This window comes from Opisthorchis viverrini (assembly GCF_000715545.1).
Source record: "Opisthorchis viverrini unplaced genomic scaffold opera_v5_128, whole genome shotgun sequence".
In the NCBI taxonomy this organism is placed as follows: domain Eukaryota; kingdom Metazoa; phylum Platyhelminthes; class Trematoda; order Opisthorchiida; family Opisthorchiidae; genus Opisthorchis; species Opisthorchis viverrini.
The window spans coordinates 1,302,481-1,314,883 of NW_008751782.1; the positions used below are offsets into that span (position 1 = coordinate 1,302,481).

A 12,403-nucleotide genomic window follows, 5' to 3' on the forward strand; every position below is an offset into this window, starting at 1 on the left:
GACACATGGCTCGGCGTTACTTCGGTTTTTCTGTCACGGGCGGGGTATCCAGTGCGACGGTACGATCCATGCTGTTTTATGGATCAGAAACGTGACCTGTATGCGCAGAGGATGTTTGAAAGCTTTCGGTGTTTGACCATCAATGCCTCTGGTGGGAATATCGGATTATCAATGCTGAGTTAGTTCCAAGAAAAAGGAACTTTCCCACGATTGATGAGCTATTCAAGCTTCATCTGTTACGCTAGTTGGGACATGTACGTGGCATGCTGAAGGGTAGTCTGTCTTAGAGCTATTTTTACTCAGTACTGTGCTGAGTGGAAGCAACAGAGGTGGATAGCGAACTGTGAAGATAGCAACTAGTAAACTCAGCCGGGTTAACGACTGCCGCTTCCCTAGATTGGGATCCCGAACTTAACTCATTGGTGGTTAATCGCACACCAGGTTCAATCTAGCAATCAATGGCGCTGATGCGTCGAAGCTATCACCTACAATGCGTACCTACCCAGTTTCCCGTTCCATCAGAGTAATACACAATGCGAACTAACCGATCATACCACGCTTCCCATGTTTGGCTGTCTCTTACGCTCTTCCATTTTTCGAAACTGGAAGCTGGAAGCAATGTACACCCGGTTTACAGATGATCAATCGAATGTTCCTTTTCATCGGCATACAAACATAAACTGAGCGATCCTTGATACTGAAATAAAAAAGTGGACCCGAATTGGCCAAAGCCCTACTGTTGTGCGAAACTGGTCATCTATGAAGCCGGCTCATCCTTGTGCAGTGCGAAGCAGTCAGGTGAATTTGGTGAAAACATGATCACTTGTGAGGAAACCGTCGTTACACGGCTTCTATCTTGAAATGTGACAGAAAACTGTCATACTGGAGTGTGTATTTGCGGTGGCATTGAAACCATTAGTTGAGTCAGTAACCAGTTGCCTCAGACACGAATGTACAACATAGGGTGGCAAAATGTAGTTCAGTGAGCCAGACTTGAACGATACAGCCCCCAGCATGCCAGATTTAGCGTATTTTATGGGACGGTTGTCGAGAGGCTACTGATGAAGCCCAACAATCTGAGGCATGACTGAAGTTCACTCGCCCTTGGTCTGGAAAAATCTGTTGTAAGTAAATGAAGTAAGTGCCGAGAGATGCACAACAAACACGAAATATAACTAGTATGACAAAAACAGGCAAATATTAATCACGGCGATCGATGTTACACCCCAGATGACTGAATTCGAATGAGAAATTTACCAAGTCCTGGTGAAGTTATTAGACTGATCGGGCGAAAAATTCGCTCATAAACACAGAAAAAAGGTTGACGGTCTATCACAATAGAGTAGTGTTGAGTATTCGATGGATACTTTGATCACTTACTTTCAGCATGTCAATTGCAAGCTGGCCAGCTGCAGGATAGACGGACTCCAAAGCTAGCAACTGTAACGCCTAAAGGGGGAGCAGAAAAGAAGAGCATAGATGATGGGAAACGGGACCAGATGCAATGTCGAGAAATAGGGCAACAACTACTGTCAATGAACTAATGCGAAGCAGAAATACGAGTACAGGTCCGCCTTAATGGAGGTAAGCGCTTTACTGACCACTCGGCCAGGAATTTCGAAGGTCAGGAGGGTAAAATCTGATTGGCGAAGCCTGGAAACCACGGGGGAATTTGTAAACATTCCAACAAACTCAGACTCTGAACAATGGTAGTATGAGGTTGGCATCTGGAGTGGCAAAATGGATGCCCATTCAACCGAGTTTTGATCCCCGGAAGAGTACGCTGAGCCTCTGAATTGCGTCCGGCGGCTCACCTACAGAAAATGCTCGACTTTATTCGAACATTGGTTTTCCTACCTACTTGTTACCCAAACATCGCTCTCAGCTGTTATGATGCCACCCAAGACCATGTAAGGTGCATAAACTAGTTACCGAAATTCACATTCAGTGTTAGACTAGATCGTTTGCATAGTAAGCACCCCAACAGTGAATGGAATGAAGGGAATCAAGGAACTAAAAACAGAAGACAGGCCAGCTGAACAACCCAAGTTGAACCGAAAGGCTCCGTAGCTAACGAGAAACGCGGTTTCCTAGCTTGAATGTAATATACCATTATCACAGACAGTTGACGGTAATGATACATCAGTCTGGATGATACAAATACTGGGGAAAATTTTCCCAGTTGGAAGTAAATGAAAGGGGTATTGGCGCTTGAAACCACAGGGTCCTGGGTTGGACAATCAACAATGTATCGCAGAATATGTAACTTCCAGATGATACCCCATCCATATGAAAGTAGACGACATCAACGTCTGGCTCAATGTGGAAGTCATATACGGGACAAATAAACAATTAATTCATTGGGCAATGTGGCCGATACGGTGTGAAGTTCAAGGGAGTTGGGGCGAAGGTACGTTGGCAGAGCAGAAATAAGCGAGAGATTCGATCCATTTCAATGTGTCTTTTCGTTTACGGTAAGTGTACTTAGAGTTTATATTTTCCAAAATACTGAGAACACTAGGATATAGAGTTAGCGATCGCATGAAAATAAGGTAGTGGTAACACAACAGTTTCACTGTGTTGCTTCCTAACCAAGAATCATTAAGAATATCATACAACACAAAACTGTATACATTAAAGACGGATAAAATCTAGCTACATAGTTCGGTCGAAATAGCACGCTCGGGATTGACAACACTAGTACTACGTCCTATGGATCTCTAATATGGGTTAAAAGTACATCAGCACTAATTATTACAGCAAACGCTTTGATTCCATTTATCGTAAACCTAGTTTAGGAGCGGAAAACAGAGATGGCATTAGGGTAAGGAAGAAAGCAATATGACAAGCATTCTCCGGGCAACGATGAGCAAGCGCTACTTAATTCAGAACTCAATGCTACTTTTGTTTCTGTAAGTATCCCGAGTGTCTGAAGACGTTTAGGGATCAATGTAGACAGTCGACAGCTGACCTCAGTCACATTCACACATTCAGTGCAACAGGACAGACGATAGGTTGAATGGTTTTGCTCGTGTCCTAACTCCAATTGTTATGATAAGAGTAAGACCAGTGCAGTAACGATCATCTTGAATGGGACCCTACGAGGTCGGAGATCAAATAGACTCCCATTACATCTAGTGTTGCCATCTGCTGACATTATTTTAAAATCTCACACCAGTTCTAGATATTTTCACTTCAAATTCCGATAGTAAGCACGGTGTAAAGTTAACCAGTCATAGGTTGAAGTCCGGATTGAGTTTCTAGCAAGATAAACTATAGGTAACTTATTGTCACTAGTACAAACAATGGGAAAAGATGTCCGATCCGCTCATTTTTCACATCTAAAAAAATCATTCAGCTGGAGCAGATAGGGGTTGAGTGTACTAGCAATATACGTGCTATATACAGAGTAAGACCATGGTTATGCATGCTTCAGAGAACGAGTGTTTATGAAAGACCCCATGAGGACAGAAGACCATGGAAACAAAACGTTCAGGAAGACGGATTTTGTTTATGGCACTCGAACTTTACCAAATCAATTCAACAGTGGGCTTTATAGAGCTTTCCTTGCTCAGGAAGACCACAGAACACGGTTTTCACGGCCGGCAATGCGGATATATACATGGTGTTTCTGTGTATTGTCGCGACGTTTCTAAATAGAAAAGTTGATCTGGTTGACTAAGAATCCAGTCACATAAGAACCATGCTTACGACGGTCAATCGCAGTAGCTGAGAAGCAAACCAGTGTCAACCTCAACGTTGTTTGATTTAAAAACCCAAGCTGTTGGGTGTAATAAGGCTTTCTGTGAGGTAGCAGAATCAAGTAAACAACCATATATACATTTGAATTCTCGTGCGAAAATGCAGTTGACTTTCAGGTGCATAACAATGCTAGACCGGTTAGGTGCGCGTAGAACAACCGAAAACACTCAGGGCTGGGTTCAGATCGCGGAACACACGGTCAAGAGTTCATGCCCTAGGCCCTGATCTACTGGTATTCCGTAGATTTCAGCATACACAGGTGACTCCAACCCTCGGTTAGGTAAGCGCAGTTAAAGGATCGCTTGAAAGCAAGATTTGGAGCTACCATCCCAATAGAGAACGGACGATAGCAAAAAACTTACAATGTTTGCTAGCAGCTTCCATTTTAATGAAGATAACACAACATCAACCAGATATGTTTCTAGACCCTTAACTCAGTGACATCTTCGGGGAGGCAGTATCCAGCGCTGCACGGTTAATAATACCACTAGACGGAAGGACATCTGTCGTCGGGATGTTGCTCACATCATCATCATCATCGACAGCATGACATCAGTGTTCAACACCGATGCTTCACTGCCACACAACCATGACTTATTTGCAAGCTTTATTGTAAAGAAAAGAATAAAGGTGGATGGGGGAGGGACTTAGTGCTAGCTTAACACAATCATTCTGAGGTNAACGCCACTGACATCGGTTGGCAGCCATATCTTGTAGTGTCTCCAACCAGGCACAGTGAGGATCACGCGGTCCCCATCCTGGAAGGCCAGTAGCACCGACAGCACCCAAGCGCTTCGTGATCTCCTTCATACTCCTCTGCCAGGTCATGGGTTGGCCACCTCTCCGTTTACGCCACTCTGAATTGGGCATGGAAAACAGTACTCTCTTCGGCAAACGATGGTTCGGCATACGTAACACATGTCCCAACCAACGCAGCTTCTGGTGTTGGACACATTCTTCAATGGAAGTACCCATTACACAACCGAAAACGCGCTTTCTAACTGCCTCGTTACGGATTCGCCGACATCAACCCACGCGAGCTATGGTTCTGAGACAACGATTGTCGAACACCTGAAGACGTCTCAGGTCCGATGCTCGAATAGGCCAAGTCTCACAGCCATACAATAAAACAGCCCGTACTGTAGCTTGATACACACGTCCCTTCAGATTCAGCTCACAGCCTCTGGCCGATGATACCGTGGGCTAAACCTGCTCATTTCGTAGCTAATTCCCCGTACCCATTATTAGTTTACATGACGAACCCCACCCGCAACCCACCGGACATATATGCTTTGCCAGAAAGAAGCGCAAAATGGCTGACCAATGAATAATGTTACTGAGAATATGAATCGTTAGGATACTCTGTAATAGGAAGCAATCTTTTGAAAACGGAGGAGCCGAGACAGGGCTTAGAAGCTGACTTACAATCGGTTTTGAATCGGCTAACAGACGACTTTGAATGCAATAGCTCAGCTGATCGTATTGTTCCAGTCGGGCGATCGTACTGATCAAGAGTTCATGAACAGAATGCTAGAATGGTAGAGGAAGAGAAACAATGATGGCGGGGGGTTCGTCTAGTGATTAATCCAAACAAGATCAAATGCAGCTAACTGGTGATGATACTAGACCGCTCAGACAATGTACTCGTATGCGACTTCTCTATTCTGCCAGAGCTCCAGCGGCGATCGTATGGCTGTCATGTGGCGCTGAACGAGTAAGCACATTTAGGTGCCGTGTTTCTCAGTAGATGTGAAACAGGGGCCCTCGAAATAGATAATAATAGACTGGTGCACAACATCACCCAAATATGGCAATGGCAACGAGAACTCGTCAAAAAGCATTGCGCAGCTAGCATTCTTGCCTTACAAATATGATACTGACGCGACAGAAATCAAGTTGGTTAAGGCCTGTCTGAAGCACGCTAGTCACCGAGTTCCTCGTCAAGCTCTGGAACGGGCTGGAGACAATAACCAGAGTTTTCTGCATAGCATGACGCGAACTAACGAAAGCACTGATCACCAAAATGTACTCCGTTAGTTCGCTGCGAACCGACGGGTGGGTGCCTGGCTAAAGACGGTTTCCCAATTGACGGAATAGTGTCATACAAGTTTTGGCTTCTGCCTTACAAACAATGTATTTCGTAAACGGGTTCTTCTCACACTCCCCCCTCATGCGTTGTTGAACACAGGTCAATATGTGTATGCCTTAGCATCTGACACATGCACTATTGTATAGGAAGCAATCGATGCCGTTCCCTCCTCGGACATGTGAATGTGAGACAGAACTAAGTCAGGGGATCTAAAACGCGCTGCATACGGAATTAGCCGCGAGTGCGAACAGGCAGTCAAGCTCAGCTGAACCGAGCTTGCCAACCAACTGCACGCGCAGCCAGGACACGACGGTGAACAACTGGGTGTCCCGGCGGCACTGAAAGGAAGGAAACTTTCCGAAAATACACTCGCTTGCATGCTGATTTAGTTTTGACGGGAGATCCAACTGAATCCGGCTGAATCTCTCGTTTATAATGTTCTCTCAAGGCATTCTTTGCTAAACAGGCGTACTAGGGAGAACAGACCCGTCAGCCGCGTTTTGGAAATGTAGGAATACGAAAATCGCAGTTCTCTTATACGTGTGGCGTTGTTCTAGCTCCTGAGGGAGTGTGAAGGTTTTGTCAAGGCAACCCTCACAGTCCCACTTACTGCTATCGAGTTAATGCTTCAAGGACTATCATAAGGCAAGAAGGAAAGTGACACCAAGAATCTCATTACGACCGGGGTCGACCTGATTGCTGACCTCTTTTTGAAAGTGGACACTGTCACCGATCCCCTCAGTTTTCAGTCGGCATGATATTCGACACCTCGATCCATTCACTGAGTGATCTCCGTCCGAGGTTACCCTCAGGTACCGTTATCAAAGCGTAACGCCAGAACTGGCTGTGTTGGCATGAACTGATGAGGCCTTTGAGGGGAACGGTTTCTGTTTCACCTTAACGATAAAATCACTCGGCTACGCAAACGTTACCATTTTCTCAGCAATGCAATTGATTAGTGAGTCGAAACGAAGCAACCATGAATTGCCTTTCAGCTTTTTTGTTCTAAGTATATAAAAAAGACGAGGAAAGTCTACGAAGGAACACCTCTTGAAGAGTGTGAATGCACGCATGACTGTTCACAATCATTCACCACCACATATTCGTTCACCAAAATAGCACACCTGATAGTTAAGCGATACGGACATAATTTATTACCGCCAAGCCCTTAAACAGGACTGCCTTCCTGAAGCAACCGCATCATCTGCAGGCGGAGAAAACACTGTCCTTGATCTGAGATGAGAAAGTTTGGGTCATCGTCCCTCCTGGTGGAAGCCGAACTGTTCCAGTTGAGAGAAAAACTCACTGTGCAAGCAGCACCAGCAGTTTTCAAGCTTTTGCACGACCTTCGGACTCAGTGCGATGTGATCAGTAGTGTTTTCGGGTCCATCAATTAATATGATCGATCGATTCATAGTTCCAGCCTCTGCACTATCTCGGGTTCCCCGTTTGATGCAATATCCCAGAAAAATACGTACAAAAAATAATGCATCCGAATGCCCCAAAACACAGCTTATCACTTGATAGGAAGCACAGGGCCGGTTGTGTGTCCTAAAACGAGTCAAATCCGATCCGACTCATTCTATGGTTCGCGCCCAGGCCTGCTGATGCCACTGGTGAGATAATTATTTAGCCAATCAGCAAACGGTGCTGAATTCGATGGGTATGAAAGATGGAAGACAGATTTACCCAAATCGACAGTCAAATTGAGATGGATGAACTGGGTTTGAGATTTGCCCGACTCAATGCATGTGTGAGTGATCAATGGGAGAACAAACCAACACGAAACCACTGGAGTTAGCTAATGACAGGCTACAGGAATTCGGTGTGATGGATGAAGGGACGGGGTAGGATGAAGGAAATGTTTCACTTAGATTGATTCTGAACTGAACGGGAAAAACCGTTTCAAAAAAATCGATGAGCGCTGGTAAGCGGGAATCAAAGGGGTGAAAAACTGATGCCAGACACGAATCACTTTACTAGGCAACAACGTACAACTGCAAATCAGATAGTGCAGGACGATTTTTATTGCGTTGATTGTTCCTTAAGCAGAATGATGGACACCCAAGCAAACGTTGGGAAGATGGCTACCACAAACAAAGTCGCGATAGGTAACGACATCGTATTTTGGTTGTTACAGAGACACCAGTGAAATACACACAACCTCGCCTCACATGCATTTGGACGGGTGCAATGGTTAATACGGGGCGAGATGGCTCACGTGGTTAGAGCGCGAACCTACTGGCCGGAAAGTCCGTGGTTCGAACCCGACCTTCAGCTCTCGACTTCCCTGTCTAGGCTTGGGCAAGCTGGCAGTATCCCAGTCCTCGTGCTTCCTTCAGGTGGCATGGCAGCTAAGCGCGGAAGGGCGTTACAGCTGAACGATTTATTTTTTTTACCACAAACAAAGTCGCGATAGGTAACGGCATCGTACTTCAGTTGTTACAGATACACCAGTGAAATGCACACAACTTCGCCTCAAATGCATTAGGACGGGTGCAGTGTTTATACCGTCAACACTGCGTCGCGGCATTCGTCCCTGAACGGTACCCAAATGTGATCACAGCATGATGGGTGAGTATTTGGTGCCCGTGGAATTCAAAAGCGTTAGCTGACTATTGAAGGACGCGAAAGTTTCAAATAATTACCGAAAGATCAATAGCTAGGAATTTTGCAATCTTTATCGAACCACTCCGAGGGACCTGTAAAGGATGCTGTGTTCATGCATATTGTGGGGTTTGCGGGATGTGTATTGCTCACATTCACATCACTCTCGTTTTGAACAGTCGTCCTCCTGTCCTAGTGCAATTATTCTGATGAATCCACACCAAAGAGATGGGGAAGCACTGAACTCGAGTTCCCCTCTTATTAGGACTCATCAGCAGTGCATTTCTAATGGCCGTCCCGGGTTTTGAAACTGACACCTGACATGCGAGGCAAGCATGTTATCACTACTTCAACAGCGCAAGTTGGACGCACCGAAACGACGACCCTAACTGCCCTGGTTGTGACCATCGACGTGTTCAATGTATTTCACTGAAAAGTATGTTCGAGTTTCCAGAGTCCGCCAAACGGTAACGATCAAGGCACTCATTTAGGCGTCACATTTTTATGCTACTACTACCGATGTGGAATATCAGTCATACACATGCAAAAAAAGGTGTAGGGGATGATGGTAGAAACACAGTGAGCAGAAATTATATCTTACATCTTGCAGGGGAACAACTCACATCTACATGGATCTCATGTTCCACAAGTGAACGAATGTACTCCACCAGGACTGCGTATAGAAGAGAACGGACATGAGGGTTCTGAAAAAAAACAAGGAGAGGCGCGTGAATCGCTTACGTTTCCAATAATCAATGTTGAAACAGCTAGTAAAAAAGGTAGGATTGTGAAGGTTATGGAATAAAGCCACCATATTCTGCGCTGCTGGAACTATTCCCAAATTGCGGTGCCTGTGTGCAAGCTGTTCCATACTAGAATGGTAGCGAACCTACTGAAGCAAATCGATGTGAGATTCCGTGAGAAAAATCGTTCAACTGTAACATCCCCTCGATGTCTAGCTACCAGGCTACGAGGAGGAAGCACGAGGTCCAGGTTGCCCAAGCCTAGACAGGAGCAGTCGAGATGCCGGGGCCAGGTTCGAACACGAACCTTCCTTTTGGTAAGTTCGCGCTTTTAACAGTGAGCTATCTTGAGTTTTTCGTAACATTATCAGTCTAACAAGTCTGAAGCAACACAATATTCGCTGCAGCCTGACGCTGTGGAAACTTGCACGTATATCATGTGAGGAAAACAAATGGTGAAGTAAACAAACAATTTGGCGTACAGGATTTGTGCCCGTAGTTCGTCTGTCCCATCGGCATAGGGTTAACACCAATGTCAAAATCTCCAAAGTGCTGCATGCCTTTGGTGCAGTTCCTCCAATGAAGAGGACATATTCACGGGTCGCAGCTCCTGTTTTGTTGGCATAAGCCTGGGTCACGAGACGAACGTCAGCCAGCCATTTCAGGGACGCATTAGTTACCTCTACTTTTCAAAAAGTGATTTTGAAGGACAGCGTGCATGTCTCGACTTTGCATGGTCCCAAGCAATTGCACAATTCTATAAAACTTGCAGCGGACTTACAATTGAGATGCTGACATTATTGGAGGGAATGAACATCCATATTGGATGGGATTTCTGAAAGTGATCTCTTTGAGAGCTATTAGAACGTTCCTATCAGACTATGGATACCGTGAATTCAAGGAAACTAAACACATGCACCCGTATAACAAGAAGACTAAGAACGTCAAACAGCTGCAGATATGTGCTCCACAGAACTCCCAGTCAGCTGGATCTCAGCCTCTCAAGACTCTGCATGTCAACTAGGAGGTAAAGCGAACATAAGAGTTTGTGGGATACAGCTGCGATTGGCATACTCACTAGAAAACTCAATTTTATCGCAAAAACAAAAAGTGAAGCAGCTGTACTACCGGTCATCGAGTATCTTTATAACGGAAGATCCGTACTTAAGACAGTGACCTAACTCAAAATAGTCTGTTCAGTCAGGGACTTTGTCACAGGTGCCCAAGACAAAAGCTGACAATACAAAGGTACACAACAACCTCGTTTCAACATCGATTTCAGTTGGATTAATGTTATCATCATCGGGGCGAGAAACAGGGGCACCCTGTCGCTTTTCCTTCGCGTATTTCGTTGAAACCGCCCCAATACGCAGCTCAAACCTGCTTAGCGTACATTCTAACCAATTCCGATTAGTGAGTGGGACTGGTAGAGCTCATCAAGTTCACACCACTCATCAGAACAGTCATCACGTAATTATTCTGGTGAGTCTACACGTTTGCCAGTTCACATGTGAAAATTCAGATGCATCCAGAGTGTGCTGGTGGAGTAGTGGTAACATGCTGGCCTCGCGTATTAGGAGGTCAAACACCGGCACTGCTGACGAGCTCTAAGGAGAGCGCAACTCGTGTCCGAAGCTTCCCCACATGCTGGCTCGCGTATTAGGAGGTCAAACACCGGCAACTGCTAAGAGCTCTAAGGAGAGCGCAACTCGTGTCCGAAGCTTCCCCTTTCGGCGTGGACTCGCCAGAGTAATTACACCAGGACATGAGGAAGACTGCTCAAACTAGAGTGATGTGAACCTGAACTCCAACAGATTCCAGAGTTTGCGAAAAAAAGTTGTCCACAGGATTGAAGGCAGTGTAACAAGTGTGTATGATTTACATGTATAAAGGTGTGTATAAATTCCGAAGCAACACGTAGGCACACCGTTGCGAACCCCCAACTGTCGATAACCACTGGATAAAGTTAGTGCACTGTTGAACTCCTTACCTCATTCCCCTGCGCGACGAGAAATATATGGGTGTACAACTCACTTTGGGAAACGGTGAAAGGACGTTGGAATGCTGGGGCATACCCGTCTTCAATGGCCATAGACTGAAAGTGAAAAAGACATGATACCCGGCAAGATCATTTCAGCTATTCGGCAACACGTGATAGTAATAATAACCACGTGGCAAAAATAAAAAAGTGATCTCCTCCCCGGGAGGAGTGGCTCCACATCCAGTTAAACCTCAAAACGATGACATTATATGAACAGTTGCTTGACCAGCGGAGAGTACTGACTGCGACAAGTCTACGTGTGATTCGCCCAGTTTTAGTGTGGGCAACCAATCAAGGATTGAACCCCAGTCTAGTCATGTCCAAACGCCGAGAAGTTTCACAATATGCCGACATTAAGGGTGTTTCCTATAACAGGCCCAAACACCGAATTTTTTATAGACATTTCGCCGTCCCATTGGACACCAGCCCTCGGAGTATTCTGAATAGGAATTCAGTCCGTCACTCAGAAAAAGTCTTCTACTTGAATCGAATAGAAGCACCCCGTTGGAGCGGACGGATCTTGATTCTCTGAGACGCTCCATCCCCAGTTAAACAAAGGTAGTTTTAGGGTGCAAAGCCGGGACAAAAGAACAAATACCCTGATCAAAAATAGAAGCACCAAATGCGGCGGTTGAAAGGCAACAGAAACTTACCATCCTCCTTGATGCGGCCGAGTTCTCTGTTTCCTCATCTGCGGGAAGAGTGGAAAAGCTCGAGTAGGGCCCCAGAATAGTAGGGTGAACTGGAGACTTTCGGCGCGAATGTGGATGACGCATTTCCGCGAACCGCTTGAAAATATAAGCAAAATCGTCAAGTCTCTGGTTCAGCCCATCGGCGTGGAAGCTATAGTCTCCATCAAAATCGGATGCCTCATAGCTCAAGGCCTCGGAAACAGATTGATTATAGAGAGTAGTGCAGTAATCGAGTAAAATCCGTTTGCCATCCTCCCGATTGACTAAGAAATCCACAACGTGGGACTAGTAGGACGGGGGGGGGGGGGGGAAATGAACCATGAAAGAATGCCTTGGTATGGAATGTCTACTGGGGGTATCGAAAGCACAACGAATGCAAATGAAAAACCTAAACCAGACCGACGAAGCTGTGAAATCAACTAGACTTGAGGTATATGAGGATGATGCTTTCCCCACAAGTAACTGGTAG

General features: G+C 45.6%; 2 protein-coding genes across 2 annotated transcripts in view; one reads left to right on the plus strand and one right to left on the minus strand.

Moving 5' to 3' along the window:
• The window catches only part of T265_06226 (hypothetical protein), a gene marked incomplete at both ends in the record, with an annotated part of 10,173 nt that extends 8,629 nt beyond the window's left edge, over positions 1-1,544 (plus strand). Inside the window, one exon of the mRNA XM_009171434.1 lies at positions 1,387-1,544. Coding sequence (XP_009169698.1) covers positions 1,387-1,544 — 158 coding nt within the window. The remainder of the gene's footprint in view (positions 1-1,386) is intronic.
• Positions 1-12,403, minus strand: part of T265_06227 (hypothetical protein) — a gene marked incomplete at both ends in the record, with an annotated part of 34,516 nt that overhangs the window by 9,233 nt on the left and 12,880 nt on the right. Inside the window, 4 exons of the mRNA XM_009171435.1 lie at positions 1,381-1,449; positions 5,188-5,292; positions 9,082-9,162; positions 11,896-12,219. Of these exons, the coding sequence (XP_009169699.1) occupies positions 1,381-1,449; positions 5,188-5,292; positions 9,082-9,162; positions 11,896-12,219 (579 nt within the window). The remainder of the gene's footprint in view (positions 1-1,380; positions 1,450-5,187; positions 5,293-9,081; positions 9,163-11,895; positions 12,220-12,403) is intronic.